Source organism: Pyrgilauda ruficollis, unplaced genomic scaffold (assembly GCF_017590135.1).
Source record: "Pyrgilauda ruficollis isolate IOZ18807 unplaced genomic scaffold, ASM1759013v1 scaffold221, whole genome shotgun sequence".
NCBI lineage: Eukaryota > Metazoa > Chordata > Aves > Passeriformes > Passeridae > Pyrgilauda > Pyrgilauda ruficollis.
This window is the reverse complement of record NW_024521540.1, coordinates 258,975-280,015: the sequence shown is the minus strand read 5'-3', so window position 1 is coordinate 280,015 and position 21,041 is coordinate 258,975. Positions and strand designations below refer to the sequence as shown.

General features: G+C 53.0%; 1 protein-coding gene across 4 annotated transcripts; it reads right to left on the bottom strand.

Annotated features, from left to right (window-relative positions):
* Nucleotides 1–370: 370 nt before the first annotated feature.
* NDEL1 (nudE neurodevelopment protein 1 like 1) lies at nt 371–20,553 on the bottom strand. Of its 4 annotated transcripts, none has more exons than XM_041468610.1 (9): nt 20,274–20,553; nt 16,196–16,293; nt 14,699–14,852; nt 13,382–13,530; nt 12,285–12,421; nt 9,207–9,380; nt 8,397–8,488; nt 6,261–6,406; nt 371–2,057 (listed from the first exon to the last, which is right to left on the bottom strand). In XM_041468610.1, the coding sequence occupies exons 2-9, from the start codon at nt 16,279–16,281 to the stop codon at nt 1,970–1,972; spliced, it is 1,026 nt and encodes a 341-aa protein (XP_041324544.1). In that variant the 5' UTR covers nt 16,282–16,293; nt 20,274–20,553; the 3' UTR covers nt 371–1,969. The 4 variants fall into 4 exon arrangements, with proteins under 4 accessions (XP_041324544.1, XP_041324542.1, XP_041324543.1 ...); XM_041468608.1 differs by lacking the exon at nt 20,274–20,553 and adding an exon at nt 19,739–19,880; XM_041468609.1 differs by lacking the exon at nt 20,274–20,553 and adding an exon at nt 17,737–17,759.
* Nucleotides 20,554–21,041: the final 488 nt, after the last annotated feature.

Genomic DNA, 21,041 nt, shown 5'->3' with positions numbered 1-21,041 from the left:
CAGCCCTGGAAGGGATGGAGCAGCCCGGGAGGGGATGGAGCAGCCCTGGAAGGGCCCCAGCCCGGCTCCTGTGCACAGGAAACTCCTTCCAGCTGCTCTAAGGAAGCAAAAATCCCCCAGAAGGCTCAGCTGGAGGCTTCCAACACGTCCCCAAGTGAAATATCGTGTCCCCGCCTCAGTGCCAGCAGCAGAGGCTGGGATGGCCCCAGCAGTGCCTTCCCCTGTGCCCAAACTGAGCCACATTCCCAAGGGAAGGGGTGTGGGATATGTGGCACTGCCTGAACACTGCCACCCCCCTCCCCGGGGCTTGGCAGGAAACCCTGCTGGACAAAGGAAGAGCCACGGCCACTGGTTCTGCAAAATCCACTGATTCCACATTAAAAGAACTTTATTTTTGGAAGATTACTCTCATTTGTTTTCATTCTTTCGAAACCACATCATGTCAGTGGCACCAGGGTGGAACGGTACATCCTATGGAAACATGCCAGAGAGAGGCTGAATAAATAAAGCTACAAAGCCCAAGTTATGTACAAAGACCTCAGGCAAAGGTATTATGTTTACAAATCTATGTACAATAAAACAAATGTAAACAGTCAAATGCAGCAGAGGATGCACAGGAAGGAAGGACCATACAAACCCTAATGGCAAAGGGACAATCCCACCTCCACTGCTGGGCCAGTGGGGTTTTTTTCTCAGCATCTGTAACTCAACCACCTGGGAACTGCAGAGCCCCTGACCAACAACTGCTGAACCCTCAGCTCCAACCCTGGCTCCATTTGCTGGTTCAGAATAAAAATCCACTGACTCTGAGGCACATGGACAGAGAAACCACACAAATGTGTCGCTTGAAAGACCCACAAGGTTCAGTGGCCCCAAACTGTCACAGCAGGCAGCAGGTGAGGCTGCACAGTCCAGTCCTACAGCACAGGGGTGATGGGCAGGGGGCTCCTGGGGCCAGGGGGAGCAGCAGCTTCCTAAAGCTCCCATGGGGTCGCTGTGTGTGGGGTGAGGGACAGAGGCCAGGGAGCTGAGGGGCAGCCCTGGGGACACCTGAGCCCCTGGACACAGCACTGCCATCCTGCACCAGGGCAGGGCCCCAGGGAGAGCATCTCAGCCATGCCAGGCCCTGCCAAGGCATTTGGGGGCTGGGATGGGCACAGAGCCTGGCTCTGTGTGTGTGTCCAGCTGTCCAGCGGGGATGGAGCCGGCCTGGCCAGGCTGGAGCTGCTCACCCAGCCCTGCTCTGAGTGCCCCGGGTGCAGCTGCCCCTGAGACAGCACCTGGGGCTGGCTCCCGAGTGCCAACGGCCCCAGGGCCACCGCTGGCCAGCCCAGGGCACTTCCAGAGGTCTGAGAGCAGCAGCTGCAGGGCCTGGCAGGGACAGGGACAGGGACAGGGGAGCTGTCAGAGGAGCAGCCAAGGCTCTGTCACACTGAGAGGAGAGGGAAAGCCAAGGGGGCGAGGCTGGGCCTGTCCCCAGGCACAGCAGGACTTGGTGTCCCCAAACTTGTCTGTCCCCCAAACAGAGCAGGACTCGGTGTCCCCAGACTTGCCTGTCCCCAAACAGAGCAGGACTCTGTGTCCCAAGCACAGTAGGACTTGGTGTCCCCAGACTTGCCTGTCCCCCAGACAGAGCAGGACTCGGTGTCCCCAGACCTGCCTGTCCCCAAATAGAGCAGGACTCTGTGTCCCCAAACTTGCCTGTCCCCAAGCACAGCAGGACTCGGTGTCCCCAAGCAGAGCAGGACTCGGTGTCCCCAAGCACAGCAGAGGGTGGCAGCTGGTGGGGCCGGGGCAGAGAACGTCCACTACAGCGACAGCAGAAAACAAACTGTATTGACAGGACATGGAGGGCCGTGGGCTCGGGGTCTCCTCTCGGGGTCATGTTCCAGTGGGAAGGGGGAGGAATCAGGAGCAGTTCTTCTCGAGCTGGGCTGAGAAAAGCATCCGAGTCCAAGCCCCTGCGGGCTCATACGCTCAGGGGGAGCATTCCCGGCGCCGAGGACGGTCGGGAGCCCCCCAGGCCGGGGGGCCCTTGGTCAAAGCCGTTCACTGCCCTGGGGACAAGAGACAGCCTGTTAGGGGAGCAGCAGCCAGGACAGGCACTGGAACTGACCCTGCTCCTCCCTCCTCTGTTCTGGGAGCAGGGCAGCACGGGCCCCAGCTCTGCTGCCAGCTCGGTGCCACGCCAGGGCTGGAGCTGGCACGGCCTGGCCGAGGTGACTGTCCCAGGAGGATGAGTGGCTGCAGAGCCTGAGCCTGCTGGGGGTCACCGAGGGGCTGGGCAGGGTCAGGGCATCCCTCAGGGCTGGCCCCACCTGTCCCTGCCCCAGCATGAGTGCCCTGTGCTGGAGCCATGGCACAGCTCTGTGTCCCTGTGGCACAGCCATGGCACAGCTCTGTGTCCCTGTGGCACAGCCATGGCACAGCCCTGTGTCCCTGTGGCACAGCCATGGCACAGCTCTGTGTCCCTGTGGCACAGCCCCGTGTCCCTGTGGCACAGCCCTGTGTCCCTGTGGCACAGCCATGGCACAGCCCTGTGTCCCTATGGCACAGCCATGGCACAGCTCTGTGTCCCTGTGGCACAGCCATGGCACAGCCCCATGTCCCTGTGGCACAGCCCCGTGTCCCTGTGCCCAGGAGGTCACACACTCACACTCAGCAGTGTCACAGCCCAGCAGAGCTGGCTCTGTGTCCCCCCAGTCCCCCCTGGGCTGCAGGGGAGGCTCCCAGTGCTGAACCCCAGGATCCAGAGGCTCCCCTTCCCCAGTGTCCTCGGGAGCTGTGCAGCACCTGCCCTCCCTGGGGGTGGCACAGGAGCCTGTGGCTCCAGCAGCTTTTCCACTGTGCCCTGACACATCTCCAGCCAGCCAGGAGCAGCATTCCTGCTGGAAATGTCCCTGCAGTGGTTCCTCAGGGATGGTTCTGACTGCCTGTCCCTGCAGTGCCATGGACTTTGTGTCCATGGCCAACCACTCTCTGCCCTGATTACTAATTTGGACTCGTTAATCTGCATTTCAAGCTGTATTTTGTACTTAGCACCTCATGCCCAAGACTCCCTCAGCTCTAAGTATCCAACAAATCCTCGGTGGAAGATTTTTCTGGAGCTGAGCAGCCTGGCCTGAAGGGGAGATGGAGCTGGTAAAGCACACCTGGAGACCTGGAACTGCACAGGAGCTCTGGAACTGCCCCAGGTGCTGCCACAGCTGGGCAGGGACAGTGACACAGAGCAGGGACACTGCTGTCCCTACCCACACTGTCCCCTCCCTGCTCCCAGGCACCTGTGCCCTTCTTTGCTTTCCTGCCAGCCACAACCACACCACTGCAATCAGCAGGTCAAGAACCACAAAATGCTGAAGGAAAATCCCAGCCAGAGGGCAAACCTTGCACACGAACTCCATCCATGAAGCTTGCCCTGCACCCCTGCTGTGACCAGTTCCATCAGAAACATGCACTCATTGAAGTGTTAAACAGATGAAGAAAGCAAGCAGCACTCAGGCTTATGTCTGCAACAGGTCACAGCAGCAGAGAGGTTTATTTCAAGTCAGGAGAAAGAGCAGCCTCAGGCTTTGATCAGGGCCCATTAGTGTGGCACTACCAACTACCTCGTGCAGTTAGCAGAGCCCCAGATCTGCCCCAAGCCCCAGGTTACACCACATGCAGCCAATCAGTGCAAATGAATTCATTTACCCATGACCAGGGTGGGGAATATCACCTCCTCACGCCTAGTGGAGAGAAAGGGAAAGTTTATGCACACAAAAATGACATTGCTGAGCACAGCCCTGGAGGCAGCAGCTGGGGCCAAGCACAGGTGCTCAGCCAAGGCTCAGCAAAGCTGTGCTGTGAGCTCTGCACAGTGGGCACAGCACAGCACAGCCCTTCTGTGGCAGCTGAGCCACCACAGCTCCCCCTCCCAGGGAAACCTTTCCACGAGCTGGGTCAGGGGCTGGAGAAGACCCAGCTTTCCCAGCCTGGAGTTCTGGTCAGGGCTGTGGGTAACAGTGCAGAGCCACCTGTGACTGCTGTATGTGAGCACAGGCACTTCTCACCTTAAACTGCAGCTCCTGTCATTAAAACAAAGCCCAAGGGATTGACAAGAAAGCCAAGAATAAACAGCAGCTGTGAGGACCCTGGGCTGCAGGCAGGGGAACAAGGCTGGCTGTGCAGTGCCAGGGCCCTGCAGAACCCAGAGCACTTCTGTTTCCTGAACAAAACTGGACTGACAGTAACAACCAATTAACAATGATTACAACAGCAAGATACAAGCATCCATCCTGAGACCATCCTCAGGTGCTGTTGTGCCATTCCCTGGCATCTGGACAGAACCTGCCTGTTCCTGAAGGGACAAATCTGCAGGAAACTGATCTTACACTAGACACTGCTGAGTTTTAGAGAAGCAGATAAACCCTGACTCCCCCAGCTCTGCAGCCAAGCTTTGGTGCAAGCCCTGCTGTGCTCCAGGCCTCCCCTAAAACAGGGGCTTGACAAGAGCTGGAGACACCTCAAATATTTCAATGAAATGGAAGGAGGAGGAAAACAAACCGAGCTACAATGGTGTGGCTGAGTTATCTCTGCCCAAGCCAGCACTCAGGCACCAGCTGCTGCTGGGGCAGGGCTGCAGACTGGAGCAGGGCTGCACTCACAGCTGGGGCAGATTCACACCTGGAGCAGGGCTGCACTCACAGCTGTGTCATTCACACCTGGGGCAGGGTTACTCTCACACCTGAGTCAGGGTTACACCTGGAGCAGAGTCACACTCACAGCTGGGTCAGGGTTATTCTCACAGCTGGAGCAGATTCACACCTGGAGCAGGGCTGCATTCACAGCTGGGTCAGGGTTACACCTGGGTCAGGGTTACACCTGGAGCAGAGTCACACTCACAGCTGGGTCAGGGCTGCTCCCCCAGTCCAGCTGCCAGGGCCAAGCCAGGCTTTGCAGAGCAGCCCTGGGGCTCAGCACGGGCACTGCCAGCCCCTGCTGGCACAGAGGGCCTGAAGGGACAGCCTGGGAGCAGCACACGGGCTGCAGGGGACAAGGACAGCACAGTGGGGCCCTGCAGCACCTCTGGCACCTTGCAGATGGGCACATGAACCACTGCCAGCCCTGTCCCTGTCCACCACCACCCCCAGCTCTGCTGCAGCACCTCCTTCCAGGCTGTCTCAGCCTCCCTCAGCCCCAGCCTGCTCCCCCCTCCAGGCAGCCAGCCCGGCTAAGGAGTGTGATGACAATCTGCATAATTAGAAGTGACCCCCACCCCAGAGAGCAATCAGCTTATTTGTCACAGCACACCTCAATATAGCCACGCTGCCATAATCCCTCCCCAGCACTGCAGGAGCCCTGCTGGGGGAGGCACACCCCCAGCCCTGCAGCACACCCAGCCCAAAAGGCTGATCTGCACAGGGCTTCAAGGCTCTGAATCCTTCCTTCCTTCCCAAAAGCAGCAATCACCAGTGGCTCCAGAAGCTCCCAGTGCCAGTTTTGAAGGTGCAGCTTGCCCTGCTCCCCACACAGCCCCACTGAGGATGGATGTGGGGAGCTCAGCTGGCTGCTCTGGCACTTCCAGGCTGGAACCAGCTGCTTTCATTCTCTGAAATAAATGCAGGATTGAGGGAGGGCTGATAGCAGCACTGAGGTTTGACGTGAAGACAGGGAGCACGGAGGCTGTTTGCCCTCAGCACCACCGTTGAACTGTGCTTTCCACCTCTGTTCAGGGCCCTGTGCTGTGAGGAACCCGAAATCTCTCCTGCAGAAGCACTGCCAGCATCCCAGAGGGAGCTCTGAGCACGGCAGACACGGGCTCCTCGTTCCCAGGAAAGCAATCCCTGCCTCCCAGGCTGGCTCACAGCAGGGAGGAGCCACAATTCCACCAGCAATGGTTCATCCCTCCCCTCCCGGAGGGGTGTGAGCACCAGGACTCCCTCCATCCCTCCATCCCTCGCAGGGAACATCCCTGCCTGCCCTCAGCTCTGCAGGGAATCTCCAGTTGTGGCTCTCCAGAGCACACCTGCAGCCTGGCAGCCCCTCCTGTGCCCCTGAGATGCCCCAGAGGGCTCACTCCTCGCTGCCTGGGGTTGGCACAGCCACCAGGACACGAGGCAGGGGTGGCACTGCCATCCCCACACCGCTTTTCTCTCTGCTTCACCCAAACCCCCGCACCAGCCCTTGCTCCACGAGCTGCTTCTCCCACAGCAGAGCAGTGAGGAGCAGGCACGAGCAGGGCTCCAGAGCCCTGCCCGAGGGCACAGCCGTGCCCCACTCACCCCTTGTCAAAGAAGGACGTGTGCCCTGGGTACTTTGTGCCGTTGCTGCTCAGCACGGCGCTGCCGACGTTCCCTGAAATGTAGGATTTCCGTGATGCCTGGTCCTTCGCAAAATTCCTGCAAGCAGCTAGTTTGGATTCTAAGGCCTGTGAAAGGGGAGGAAAGAACAGTGTTAAAAAAGTGATACCATGAGGAGGAAGTATTTTGCTGCTCGTGAGCCTGAGACTGCCACGGTCAGGACTGCAGTGTGATCACCCTTGGCAAGAAAATGGGAACAAAGCTGTCATTTCCTCGTCACCCCACCACAAAGGAAACACACAGATGCTGATGCAGACTGCCAGACATTACTCAGCTCCACGAGGGCTCAGATTCTAGAACAGATGAACTCTGAAATAATTACCCAAGACAAGGAAGCCAAATCCCAGCAGAAGTTACCCAAATTTCTTGCTTCAGCAGCTGCCCTGAGCTGATCAGAACACTGAGAGCCTAAAGCAGAATCCTAAGCTTTGAGAGGGACTATGCACGTGGAAAGTTGTTTTTTTTTTCACCAGGACAATGCCTCCTGGAATTTCTTTCTTAATCTTGGCTTGCAAAATAAAGTAAATTTCTGAAGTTTCACTGCCACCCTTCCAAACAGGCCTGGTGAGGCTTTTCCCCCATGTAAAGTGCCAGTGAAGGAAGGAAGAGCAACATCCTGATTCTCCCTTTAGTCCAGAGCATCACCTGCCCTTTCTGCCCCCATCAGAGGCTGAATATCCACCTTATCCTGAAGATCCACGTGGTGTAACAGACAGTCCTCACTCGTTACAGCCCTCTGTGCATTCTGAAGACTGAAATTCATCTCCCCAGTGTGGGGTTTGGTCCTTTCTGCACAGAATATTCCATCAAGAGGGCACTGACATGCTGCCACAGGTGAGCCCTAGGAACCCATGGAAGTTTATTTAGGGGTTATGGACTATGCAGGCAGCTGTAGGTAACTGGATGTCACAGGCTGTCCCCTGGCCATGGGCAGTGTGACCTGAGCCCTGCCTCAGCTGCAGGCAGGAGAGCAGAGGGAAATCCTGCAGAGACAGGGAGTGCAAAGCTTGGGATGGGGCACAGCCAAACCCCAAAGAAGCTGAGCACCCTCTGACTGCTCCCAGAGCAGTGCCTGAGCTGGAGCCCTGGCTCAGGGCAGCCTGGAGAGCTGCTTGCTTATTTGGCATTTCCTGTCCTGGCACAGCAATCACACGGGATTGGCACTAAGCTCCCCAAATCCCCTGCAGCCTCTTCCTCACAATGATCCCCTTTGAAACGTGGCACTGCTAACCCCGAGCTGTCCTGCTGCCCTTTCAAAGCAGGGCTGAGCCCAAAGGAGAGCAGCCAGGCATTTTTCATGCCCAAGCCTGCTAAAACAACAGTCTGCAGTGCAGCTCCTGGAGGCTCAGCGTGGCTGCACAGGCTGGCACAGGGCAGAGCCAGCCCCAGCTGCCCTGAGCTCCACTCACACTCAACCTCCACGGCTCAGAGAAGCTCCTGGCAGCTCAAAACTCATTTCTTCTTCCAAGGGGAGAGCCTGGGTCCTGAACAGCACTGCAGCAGATGTTCAGAGCAGTTTTCTCTGCTGACAGTGTAATCCCTTTAAAGGCTCATGCACTTCACTTCCCCACCAGCCACAGATGGGAGCATTTGGCTTTCTCCTCATTTATTTGGCTTTCTCCTCATTTATTTTCTCACTTTCTTACCAAAGGCTTCCAGGCTGGTTTTTCTTTCTGTGGCAGATCTCAGTGGGAGAGGAGCTGTCCCACCCTGGCAGGGTGACCCCAGCTCCTCCTCACCCAGGGCCTGAGCTCCAGCCCTGCAGCCCAGGCAGAGGAAGCTGCAGGCCCAGTTAAGGTAAGAAACAAGTTGGCAGTGTCTAACCCAACACTTGAAAAATTTTTCTTCCAAACATGAATTTTGTCACCACAGACTGGACTCAGAACCATAGGATCAGGCTTTAAAAATCAAAATAATTTCAAAAAATGAAGCATTATCAAATACTGAGCAGCGAGTGGATGATTTGGCAGCTCCAGAAGCACCCAGCACAGCCCAGGCTGTCTGGGATGGAGCACAGGGCCAGGAGCCCCAGGGAGAGCCAGAGCTCAGAGCACTCACCCCCACTTTGCGTAGCAGATCTCCCACGATGTTGAGTGCAGATATTCGAGCTGAGGGAGTGAGTGGGCTGGTACCAAACCCATTTGGTATAGCTGCAAACACAGACACCTCTCATTACTTCACTCCTCCACAGCTCAGGTTTTTCAAAAATTTAAATAAATCAGCTTCTAGATGAAAAAAAAAAAAACCCCAAACATATCTAGAATCTTGCTGCAGACATTTCATACAATTACCCACAGTAACTGCAGGATCACCAGGCAGGGAGAATGATAAAGCTTAATTCCTGCTCACTGCCCTGGCTGCAATCAGCCCCCCCAGGCAGAGTTCATGCACTCTCCATCTGCAAGGCTACTGACTGCAATCCATCCCAGCAGGCAGAGCTCCCTCTGCAATCCCCCTTCCTCCTCTGAAACATCCACTGCTAATCCCTGTGACTGCCCAGAGCCCTCCAGATGGGCAGAGGGGCTGCACTGAGATCCCACAGGACCCCCGAGAAGGCAGTGTGGTGACAGACTCCACGCTCCTGACCGTGCTCACCCACCACTGCTGCTGCACATTTGAGCACAATTCCCAGTCCCTGCACTCCCCTGCATTCCCAAATAACTTCAGGGCCCCGGTGCAGAGTGCAAACCCTGCCTGCCCCCAAAGGCAGTGCCTAAGCTTCACTGTCCTCTGCCATGCTCTCACTCCTGAAATGCAGCTGCTGCTGCCCTGGATTCAAGCACACAGCTGGAAGTGTGGGAGATCCACACCCCATCCACCTCTGGCTCCTCGAGGAGCACAGCCAGACCCCGTTCCTATGGGTGGTACCTTTTGGGGAAGGAAAACTATTTTCTGATCCTTTTCCAACGGGTGTAGCTGGCAAGGAGAGAGAGGCCTGGACAGCTGAATCCATCTTCTCACAGTCCAGAGTGGGGGAGCTGGGTGCTGATTTCCTTGTCACCTCCTGCTGCCTTTCCCTCACAGCCAGCTCCTGCCGCAGGTCTGAGGGTGGAGAGCAGGAAAAAAACCCATAAAATCCCCTATTAGTGACTGATTCTCTCACAAACACTGTCTCTGTTCATTTGGGAGGGGCAGCAGCAGACACTTCCCACCAATCCTGGGTTAGTGCCTCCTCCAGCAGTGGGGACAGCCCTCAGAGCAGCCCCATCCCATGATCCCACCCCATTTTCCATCCCATGATCCCACCCCATTTTCCCATCCCATTATCCCACCCCATTATCCCATCCCATTTTCCCATCCCATTATCCCACCCCATTATCCCACCCCATTTTCCCATCCCATGATCCCACCCCACCATCCCAGAGCAAACAGCCCTGCCTGCCCCACACAGCTCCCTGTCCCTGGGATGGGGCAGCTGATTTGCCTCAGGATTTCTCCCCATTTGCAGTGTGAGCTCCACATTACCAGAACTGCAGCTGGACACAAAGAGCTGCTGCTGCTGCTGAGCCCAGCTCCTGCTCAAACACAGCAGTGCCCTGCTCCTGTGCTTCCCATTCCCTACATCCCCCCCAGTTAATAATCACACAAGCCAAAGGCAGTCCAAGGGTTGCACCCAGCTCCTTGATGCCCTGACAAGTAACAGGGCAGACTGGAGGGCAGTCCAAAGGACTGGGCCTTAGAAAAGCCTGGCTTTATTCCCATCTGCTCCCCAGATTGCAGCTTATCCCTTCCCTTTGCACAGCTTTTTGCTACAAAGAACACCCAGCACAGCCCAGCAAGGGATCTCTCAAACCCTCAGAAAGATGCAAACAAACATTACAAGTGAATTGTAATTTTTACAATAAATTGTAAACAAGTGAATTGTTGAATTGTTCCTTTTTGGGCAGAGCAGCTTCACTGTCACAGACCTCCTATTCCTTGCCCCAATCTGGTACAAAAGCAAAATTACCTGCACATCACAGCTTTTCAGCTGTAACAAATGTTTAGAGCTGATTTTAGGTAAAACAGCAGAGCTGAAGTGAAAATGTGTCTGGGCTCCCAGAAGAGGATCTGAGGCTGCTCAGTCAGAAATGTCAGATTTGAGTTGGACAGTACCAGTTCTTTTAGAGGCTACTGCTCCTGCTTGCTGCCAGGGGGAATAACTCACAAATGCTAAAAATGTCCAAATGACTCATCTAAGAAACAAGATACCTGTTTTGCTCCACCATCCCAGAGCAAACAGCCCTGCCTGCCCCACACAGCTCCCTGTCCCTGGGATGGGGCAGCTGATTTGCCTCAGGATTTCTCCCCATTTGCAGTGTGAGCTCCACATTACCAGAACTGCAGCTGGACACAAAGAGCTGCTGCTGCTGCTGAGCCCAGCTCCTGCTCAAACACAGCAGTGCCCTGCTCCTGTGCTTCCCATTCCCTACATCCCCCCCAGTTAATAATCACACAAGCCAAAGGCAGTCCAAGGGTTGCACCCAGCTCCTTGATGCCCTGACAAGTAACAGGGCAGACTGGAGGGCAGTCCAAAGGACTGGGCCTTAGAAAAGCCTGGCTTTATTCCCATCTGCTCCCCAGATTGCAGCTTATCCCTTCCCTTTGCACAGCTTTTTGCTACAAAGAACACCCAGCACAGCCCAGCAAGGGATCTCTCAAACCCTCAGAAAGACGCAAACAAACATTACAAGTGAATTGTTCCTTTTTGGGCAGAGCAGCTTCACTTTCACAGACCTCCTATTCCTTGCCCCAATCTGGTACAAAAGCAAAATTACCTGCACATCACAGCTTTTCAGCTGTAGCAAATGCTTAGAGCTGATTTTAGGTAAAACAGCAGAGCTGAAGTGAAAATGTGTCTGGGCTCCCAGAAGAGGATCTGAGGCTGCTCAGTCAGAAATGTCAGATTTGAGTTGGACAGTACCAGTTCTTTTAGAGGCTACTGCTCCTGCTTGCTGCCAGGGGGAATAACTCACAAATGCTAAAAATGTCCAAATGACTCATCTAAGAAACAAGATACCTGTTTTGCTGATTGTTCCAGTGTTCTGGAAAACAGTCCCCTGGCTTTTGCTGGTTTTCCCAGTTTTATTGCCCTAATCTCACACTACAATACATATACTTCCTCAGAAAATGTCTTTCTTCATATTTATTTCAAAATCCCTGTGCTTCCAATAAAGCTCTCAATTTCTGGGGCACAAACTTGCTTCAAAAAGGTTCACAAAGGAGAAAAACAACAAAAAATCTCAGCCTGCTGTCAGGTGTGTTCTTACACTGAGCTGCAGGCCTTAAATGAGGAAATATTTTAGAAAGCTTCATTTAGGGAACAAAGCTGCAAAGCACCAGTCTCTACAGCCATTATTGGCTGGCACAGGCTATGAGCAGATCAGCTCCACTGTTAGAGGAATCAGTTTCTAGCACCATTAAAAAAGCTTCCCCAGCATCCTCAGTGTGATTGCCCTGGGGAATGTCCAGCTCCTGATCTCATCCCAGAACACCACCCCAAACACCTCCCACAGGTCTAAACACAGCCTTTGCCACAACATATTAAATAATATATTTAAGGCAATTTGCAAGGGGCTTAGAAGGAGCACAGGAGATTTCTTTTAAGAGTTACTTGATAATTTTTCCTGTATTTCCCTGTCATTCCCTGTGCTTTCCCTTCCTATAAACCCACAGCAAGAGGAACTTGTGAAGCAACTTCCTCCATTCTCTGATATCTGTGGAACAGAGTGTTTTTGTATTAAAAATCCTGAATCCATCAATTATTAATTCTGCCCTAAATGAGGAAGTTTTTCTTTTTGGCTACACTGGACACACAAAGAACAACACACTGTTAGTAAAACCTAAAGCATGTAGTTCAAGTCTCATCATGTGAGCCTTTCCAGAAACATGAGCTTGGCTTGCTGCACATCTCTTTTAGCAAACCAACCCTGCACCAGGAGCCAGAACCAACCAGACCAGCCATACCTCTTGCTTCATCCTTTAATCTCTGTACAGAGACCAGCAATGACTCCTTGTCATCCAGTTCACTTTCTAAAAATGCATTTCTCTCAATAGCTTGGTTCAGCCTTTGTTCAAAGTCTTCCAATGAAACTATTGTTGCCCTAGAAACAAAATCCAGAATATTAGGTTCTTCAGCTCAGCCAGCATAAAAGCTTATTCAAAAGCATAACAGAAGGAAAATGTTAGCAGGGCTATGTTCAAGGTAAGCACCTGAAAGCCATGGAAATGCTTCTTAGAAAGGAGTCATCAAAGAAACAGGAGAAAAAGATGAGAAGAACACGACAGCACCTGGCTCTCAGATGTACCAAGGATGTGGGAAAGAGCCAGCTCCTCTTTCCCCCAGCCCTGCTCCCAAGCTGAGCATTAATCAGTGCCCCAGCTCAGCTCTCAGGCTCTGCAAGGTGGGCAGCAGAGCACTGGGACATGACCTAACACCCAATTCCTCCCAAAACCAGAGTAACAGTTAGCCATGAGCTTAAGAGCCTTGTGCAAACAGGGCTCAGCTCTCAGACCTTTTTTCCAGATGGCCAGAGGCTCATTCCTGCTCTCCCTGAATCAATGGCAGAATTCCCACTCAGCAGAAGGGAAGCATGACCTCCTCCCAGACTGGGTGTTCCCAGCAGCAGCCTGCTCATTCCAGCACTTGGAAAGGGCAGGGCTGCTCCCTCCAGCTGCTCTGCAAGGCACCAGGACACTCCTGTGGCCTGGCTGATTGAACAGGACTGTGGAAAGCAGGAGACTCTGACTTCAAAGGGGCTCTGAGGCAGCAGGACCACAAGTATCAATCACTTGGCTGGGGACCCCACGGGCAGTGCAGTGGCCTGGCTGGCTCTGGGCTTGCTCCTCACAGGAGCACAAACCACACTGCCCCTCCTGCTGCAACAGGAACCAGCTGCTGATGAGGGGCAACTGCACTGCTCAAGCAATCCAAAGCCTTGGGGGTGTTTGGGGCTTTTCTGATATTTTCCCCTTAAGGAACAATGAAATGCTCGAGCTGAGTAGCAAAGAAAAAAATCTTTGTGGTGCAATCTTGAAGGGAAGAGGAGGTTTGCAGCCTTCACCTCTTGGCACGTTCCAGGTCATCGTTGGCCTGCTCCAGCTCCCTCACATATTTGTGCAGCTGATCTTTGATGGCCCTTGTCTGGCTCAGGTCATCCTCCAACAACGACACCTGCTTGTAACTCTGGGCATACTGGTGCTCCAGTTTCTCCTGAAACAAAGGACAGGGAGATAAACATCAGCCGCTGGCACTGGCCAAGCCATCGGCACGAGAAGGGGACAAAAAGTGTCACTCTGTGTGCAGAATGCTGGTTTGGGACTGCTGGTAATCGAGAGCAGAAAGTGGAGAGGGAGAAGGAACACGCTGAGCCACAGCCCAGAGTGGCAGCCAGCCGTGTCCCCGTGGCACAGCTGCCTCTCAGGGATGCACCCCTGCATCTGCTGCCCCCAGCCTGCACCGACAGCTGCTCCAGGAAGGCAGGGAGAAACCCAACTGCAACCCTCCCCTCTGTGCTCCTGCCCTGACAGCACCCACCCGAGAGCAGAAATTCTGACTGGCAAACATGGACCGCTGAAATCCGTCACAAAAGCTCCAGGCCCACAGAGTCACCCTCAACAGACTGAGGAAACCACTGCCAAAAACCCTCTGAGGGGCTGTGGAAAAACCACCGAGCTCATTAAACACAAAAACCACTGAGCTCATAAAACACATCCTGACCCTGCAAGTACAGCTGGGACTGGAGACACAGAGCAATCCCATAAACCCTCCTTGCACTGAGTGAATTTCTAACCTCTGGCTTCACTAAATAAGCCAAGGCTGCCCAAGATGATGCTTGTTCAAGATTGTTAGCACAGAGGGATCGACTGAGAGCCACCTTGTGCACATGCAGATCCTCCAGCAGTTCCTGGCTCCACAGATGCAGCTGTGAATGGACCTGGAGGCTCCCTGGGAGATGTGCACAAATCATCAATTTTCTGCTTTCTTTGGGGTCTCATGAAAGCAGGGAGACCCTGAGGGCAACAAGACTGGTTTGCAAAGGAAGGTGACAAGGCAGTGGCCTGACAAAAGCCCTTGTGAGGTGCCCTGTTGCTATGCTGATGTTGCCTGTGGAACAAATAAAGCTCCTCCTTGGCACAGCCTGGGGAATTCAAAGCAGCACAAACTCCAGGACCAAGTTTCATGACGTGAACAAGAAAAATTCTGCCAGAAACGTCTCTGGCCTTATTTGGGGTACATGCCATGCTTCAGTGTGGATCTTAACCAGACAACTCCTTTTTTTATTTGGATATTCAGTGCTCAAGAGCAGCCCAGACAATCCAAGAAGAGATCCCAGACGCAGCTGAAAGGAAAAGCAGCACTGCCACAGAAAAAAACCTACCTTTAATGTTTCCACTTCATATTTCAGTCTTTGGTTATCTGCTTGCAAATCTCTGTTCCTCTGCTCAGCTTGCACTAGCTGTGCCTCCAACTCAGCTTCTAATTCCCTGCTTCCCTCCTGGAATTCAGCCAGCTCTTCACGAGCCTCCTGGAAGCTGCAAGGAGAGGATTGCATCAGTGGGAAAACCAAGTTAAAACAAAACCTGCAGCTCTCCTAAAGGAAAAAGCTGAAAAACGGGAGTTTTAAAGCACTTTAGTGTCATCCATAGACCTCTAAGGGGAAAAAGAAAAATGGGAAAATAGAGAAATTGCATTAAGCGAAGCGATTGAAGGAAATTAATTCTCTTACATCAAACCCAGCAGCCACCTTGAATGCCTGTGTGGAACCAAAGCTATTTACAGGATTCAAGGGAGCCTGAGAAGCACTTTGTGCTCCATTAGCTTTCACTGCTGGCAGACTTGATGGAACAGACAATGAATTAAGCAAACATTTAACCAGATTTTGGTCAGCAGCTGAAGAGAGAACAAGAGTTTCTGCATCTCTGCACTAGCTGGAAAATTCAAGTTTGTAAAAATCATGCAGAGTCAGGAAGGCAGGACATGCCTACCTCATACCACTGTGAGTTATTAAATACCAGAAGTAGCCACCCCACATACTTTGCTTATTAAATTTGCATCTTTACCACACGTAATAGCTGAGCCCTGAGCAAGCAGCAGAGAAAACCACTGAGGCTTTGGGCAACAACACATCCAGTGGTGCCTCAGATGGAATTTCTGACACGCAGGAACAGCTTAGGGTTCTCCACAAGGACAGGCCCCTCCACATTCCCAACACGTCACTCCCAAAAAAAAAACCCCAAACCAAACAAAAAAAGCCACCAGCACCTTGGGCTCTTTGGGCTTGAGAGGGATTTAACTCCAAAAAAACCTCAGCCCACCCCCCAGATGCACAGCATTGCTCCAGACAGCAGCTGCAGCTTCTCTTGGTGCCAAAGCCCTGTGTCCCCTAAGAGATGCAAACCATGAGTACAGGCAGGACCAGGAGCTGTGAAACACCTGAATAAAGTGCAGCAGACACCAAATCAGGCACTTTTCATACCAGTCACTCCACTAGAAGAAGCTTGAGGGAACAGGAATGATACAAGGCAAGCCCAAAGGCGCCTTCTGATGATAAAACATCAAGATACCACTCAAGGCAGCACTTTAATTACACAAAGGTGCACATGATCATAAAAAGCTCTGCTCTTGCTCAAACATGCTCAAAACATAGCCTGCAGTTCTTGGCATGGTGACACTGGGCAAGAAACACTCAGCTCCCACAGAGATGGAAATTTTAAAGCTGGAAATCCTTTCCAGAGAATTCTCTTCTCACAGGTTTTCTCTAAAGTATCTAATAACCATCTTGGTGTGGCCTTGTAGAGGAACAGATTAAACAGCCATCATTAAGATCCAAATCCTGCTCATTAAGAACCACATTCAGCTTGCAAATCCACAATACCTTTGCTTGTACTTCAAGGAAAGCTCTTTCCAGTAGGCAGTTTCCTCCTTTGGACTCGAAAAAGTAGGGATTTCTTCACTGTCCATGATCAACACGACCTGCAGGACACAAGCACAGGGATACACTCAGCACAAACCTGGGCAGACCACCCCAAAACCTCTGCTCAATCCTGGGCTTTTCAGGCACCAGGACTTGGCACCCACGCCCAGGATGCCAGGAGTCCCTCCCAGGGCTCATCCAGCACACAGACCTGCCCCAGCCAGCCCCAGGATTTTACCCAGCCTCTGCAAGGGCTTGTGGAGCAGCCTGAAACGAGAGCAGAAGCTCTGGTTGTATTTTGTAGCTGCCACCAAAACTCCAGCAGTGCCACAAGCCCTCTCAGGCCCACAGCTGGTCACACACTCAAATTTACAGCTGTCAGTGTCCACTTTACTTTGTGAAGTGTTTTGAAGAGATTTTGCCTCCTGCCACCACACAGGACTGCACTACAGCTGCTTTCCGAGCTGCAAAGGCGAGATGGACACTCCAAGTGAGATAACCACAAACAGCTCTGTGTGCACATCAAAACTCAACTTGTTCCTCCTGCAGCAAGTCCTGGCTAATTCCCACTTGTGTCCCATGCAGGTCACAGGAATTACCCACGCAGCCCTGCTGCCTCAGACAGGCAGAAGGAAGATCAGCCTCTCCCAGAAATGACATGGTCACCTCACAGAGGAGGGTTCTCAGCCTGGAGGTGTTCAGAGAAGTTTCCCATACCAAGGCACTGGAGATCTCCTCTCCATCAGGATCCTGCTTTCTTGGACCTCCCCAGGCTATCAGCCAGCACCAGAAACACAACCCAACACACCTTTGGTATGGTTTTATATGATCTGAGGGACACAAGACATTAGGGGCCTCAGCACAGGCCAGGTCTCAAGGGTGATAAAGGAGATAAAATGCACAGCAGGACCAGGAGAATGCTCAGACCCCAGCCAGGAGATACACCATTGCTGAGCCCTCCCCAGGCAATCCCACAGCTCCTTAAGGTTTTTTTTTTTTTCTTTCCTCAAAAAAGTCAAGCCTCAAATTCTATCCTTTCCACCCCAAAAAAGAAGGGGGTGAACCCGAGCTCCAAGCAGAGGCTGTGAACAACGCCTGCACCACGCCCATTGATCAGAAGAGCTGACCTACAAGTCCTGGCTCTAACAGCCATCAGTTCCCAGCCAACTCTGTCCCTTCAGGCTAAAATTGTCACGTTGATGTGTTCTATATCTCAGTGACCCACATTTTTGACACCTCAAAGTGGGCCAGAACAGTCCCATGCTTTCGTCAGAGGGCAGCCAGGCCAAACACAGCGAGGCAGAACTGGCACATTGGCTCTCCAGCTGAGCCTGCAGCTGCCACAAGCCAAGAGCAAACTGATCCAGAGACAGCCAAGCACCTCGAAACCACCTCAAATCTCTGTGTTTATTTAACTGCACAGCTTTACTGCAGAAGCAAACACGTCACGGCTCAGGAGAACGACGGTGTTTCCTCTCCTGCACTGAGAAAATGACAAGTACCTGTGGAGCCGTTCCCATCACAAATTTCAGGCAGGGTTTTCTTTGGGAGTACTTGCATCAGCCGTTACCAAGGCAGCTCAGTCACTCCACAGGGACAAATCCCAAGCTCTGTGCAGAACCTGTGGATGTGGAGCTCAGTATTGCTGCCTCAACTGCTGCAGTTCCACGGTGGGAGCACGGAGCAGACACCTGACACAGCTCAGGTGTGCCCAGCAGCTCCTGGACAGTGATTCCCACTGCCAGGACAAAGCAGGGCTGGTGCTGTCCCTTGCACTTGTCAAGCACTGAACCAGCCCTTCCACAAATCCCTGACCAGCTCTAAACTGGCACACCGGAGAGGCTCAGAGCAGCAGGGAGCACATCCACCCCAGAATAAACCAGATAAAGCACAAGGCTCAGCTCCCACAGCCCCACAGGAGCTGGGCTCAAAAGGTGAGCAGCCAAGCGGGCTGTCAGTAAAATTCAGGATGTGGCTAGGAAAAAGCTCGTACAGGGAAGTGTCTTACATCATTTCCTAGAAGTAGCTGAGATAAGGCACAAGACTCCTTCCTGTCTGCTCACACGGGGCACACCCTTGGACATCAACATCTGAGGGATCCCTGCAAGCACAGCAGCCTGTGCAAGACAGGAAGGGCTGCCTGGGGCTCCCAAGGACAGGAGGTGTGTTTGCCCCCCACTCCTTGTCCAGCACCTTTTCCTTACACACACTGGAGGGAGGAGATTCAGCCCAGCGCTGCCTCAGGAATTCTGGGCAGGAATTCTTCCTTCCCAACCCACCCAGATCTTCCCCAGCTCTCTCCTCCTGCTTGGTGAGGGGGTGCTAGGTCATGATTGCCCCTGCTCCATGTGTCCCACCATCCCTAATGGCATCAGCAGGGATTTGGGATCTGCTGACTGCTCTGCACAAAGCCCTGCTGCAGATGCCAGTGCCAGCGTGCACTGCTGAGCTCCAGCACCCACATCCTGCTTTTTGTCACTTGTATTCCCACGAGGGGCAGGACAAAGGGACCAGAGCACACAGCCACCCTGCAAACACGGCCAAAATCTCAACCTGGGAGCGGGGAGATGCTGACACTTCCAGACCTGCTCCCAGCACACACGTGGCCATGGGAAAATCCTTCACTCTGCCAAGCTCTGCCCATTCCCTCAGAATGATCCACAAAAACATGGACTGTGCAAGCTGAGAGCAAATCCCAGGAGTTATCAGAGCACAGCCAGACAACTCCACACATCTCATGTGTGGGAGAGCGGATGCCCACGGAATACCAAGAGTTTAACAAAACCTGCTTTGCCTCAGCCTGCTGCCTGTTGTCCTGGCCCCAGGAATTCTGTCAGGAGCTGAGAACCAGCACGGCCAGTCCTTCCTATTCAGGGCTTCTTTGCATACGTGGCACTTGCAGAATCCAGCCTTTGACAAACAACACTGAGGCTTTCAGGGAGCAGACAAGACAATGCAGCAGCGTCTTCCAGGGAAAATGAGAGCAGGCTTATGCTGCTGCCCACTCAAATTCATTCCAACACAGCTTAGCATTCACACAGTGCCCTGGGAAAACACAGCTCCGTGGGCACAGCTCCAGCTCCAAAGCTGCTCCCAGACAAGGACTACCTTCAAAACACCGGGGCTCCTTTCAAGCCCCCCCGACAAAGCCAGCAGGACCCAGCAACTCTCCACTGTGAAAAGGAAAGAACTTCTCCACGCTGCAATGACTCTAAAAAAACACACTGTGGAGGTTAAGAACTTGTCTAAATCCAGGGGGGTTTGTACAGGACAAATCTGTTTTCCCACCTCAAAAGCATCCTTAAAACAAGAGGAGCAGTATCCTGCAGAGATCACGAGAGCCAGAGGCTCAAGAATGCACCAGAAACAACCAAAGTAACACGCAGACAGGATTTTTCAAGCAATTTAAGCAACCTGCATTCAAGGCCAACCCCAAACCTCTCTGGAGCCACCCTCCAGCTAAGCCATGAAAACACAACCACAGCTTGAAGTGTAACACAGTACCTTAAACAAGCTCCCCAGGCTCTCCATGTGACGGGAGACTGCAGCAAAGTTTGGGGTGAAATCTAAGACCAAAACACAGCCTGAAATCCAGCACGACTCTCAGCTGGGACCCACCCCTTCCCACAGTGGGGAATCCACTCCTCCCTGCTCTCAGAGTCACTCAGTCCCTCACACGTCACGGCAGGGATGACTCTGAGCACTGCAATTCACCCCAGATGTACCTGCAGCATCTCAAGTGGCTGCAGAAAGAATTCCTCCTCATTTTAATCGCCTCTCACTCCCCCATTTAAAACCAGCTCATAAATACTGCCATATAAAGAGTATTATTTGATCTTCGTGAACAGGTTGTTTTTCTGTAAATTTTTCTGCTTTCTTCCTCGCAACCCTATTTGTCCAAGATTTTCAGACACCAAACATGAAAAATTAAGCAGAAGCAAAGCAAGGCCACTCAAACAGGACCAACCACAGGGCTGACCTCCCCCAGCCACGCTTGGCTGATCCCCCTCCCTTCAAGGCACCACAAATGCCCACTGACCTTTGGAATTAACAAGCAACCAGCTCAAAACAGGACTTGATCAAGAAGCTCTGCCAAGCTCACATCTGGCCTTCAGCTCTCGAGATAACAGCCACTCTGGCTATCACAAAATGTCCAAGTGCCTGCTGGCTGCCAGTCCCCCCTTCTCGGAGGCAATGACACCGTCACCAATGCTGGCACCATCCAGAGCTGCCAGCACAGCAGCAAGGACTGTCCACAGCCAGCTCTTCTTCCTCTTCCCCCTTTTTGCTGATTCATGGGCACAAAAGCAGAAGAAATCTTCTTTCCATCATTCAAACCTTCTCAAAGCACGAGGACCAACAGGTAACTTCCAGCTCCTGAAGCTCTTGATTTTCTCCTCGCAAACCCAACCAAGACTCACAGCAAGGTAACCCCAGCACTTCAGCCAAAACTCAGAGCAAACGTGCACTGTCTTATTGGAAGATGGAAAACAAACAAGCAGAAGCCCCAGATCAGATTTCACCAATCAATTTGGGCTTGTTCTGCCCGTGCTGGAACAGGAGCCGGCGGATTTCCATCCGCGCTTGGACGTGTGCCTGCATCCATTGCTGGGATGAAACTGAACCTCTGGGAAGTGAACCTTCTCCTGCAGTTCTATTTTTGAACTGAATGTTCTCGAGTGAACCACAACAAATGCCTCCTTCTCTCTCACAACAGCAGCACGGGAGCTTTCAGGAAGAGGAGAAAGTCACCGAGCACGGCGTCAGCACAACGCTCCTCGCTCTGCTGCAATAATAAATCCTGCAT

Bases quoted from the DNA above. Each gene is read 5' to 3' on its own strand.
- NDEL1 (XM_041468608.1), bottom strand. From the start codon at position 19,765: ATGGAGAGCCTGGGGAGCTTGTTTAAG. The intron at 12,422-13,381 runs GTGAAGGCTGCA...TTTTGTTTCTAG, and splicing joins GACCTGGAACGTGCCAAGAG to GGCAACAATAGTTTCATTGG. The intron at 9,381-12,284 runs GTATGGCTGGTC...CTCCACCCTCAG, and splicing joins ATTAAAGGATGAAGCAAGAG to ACCTGCGGCAGGAGCTGGCT.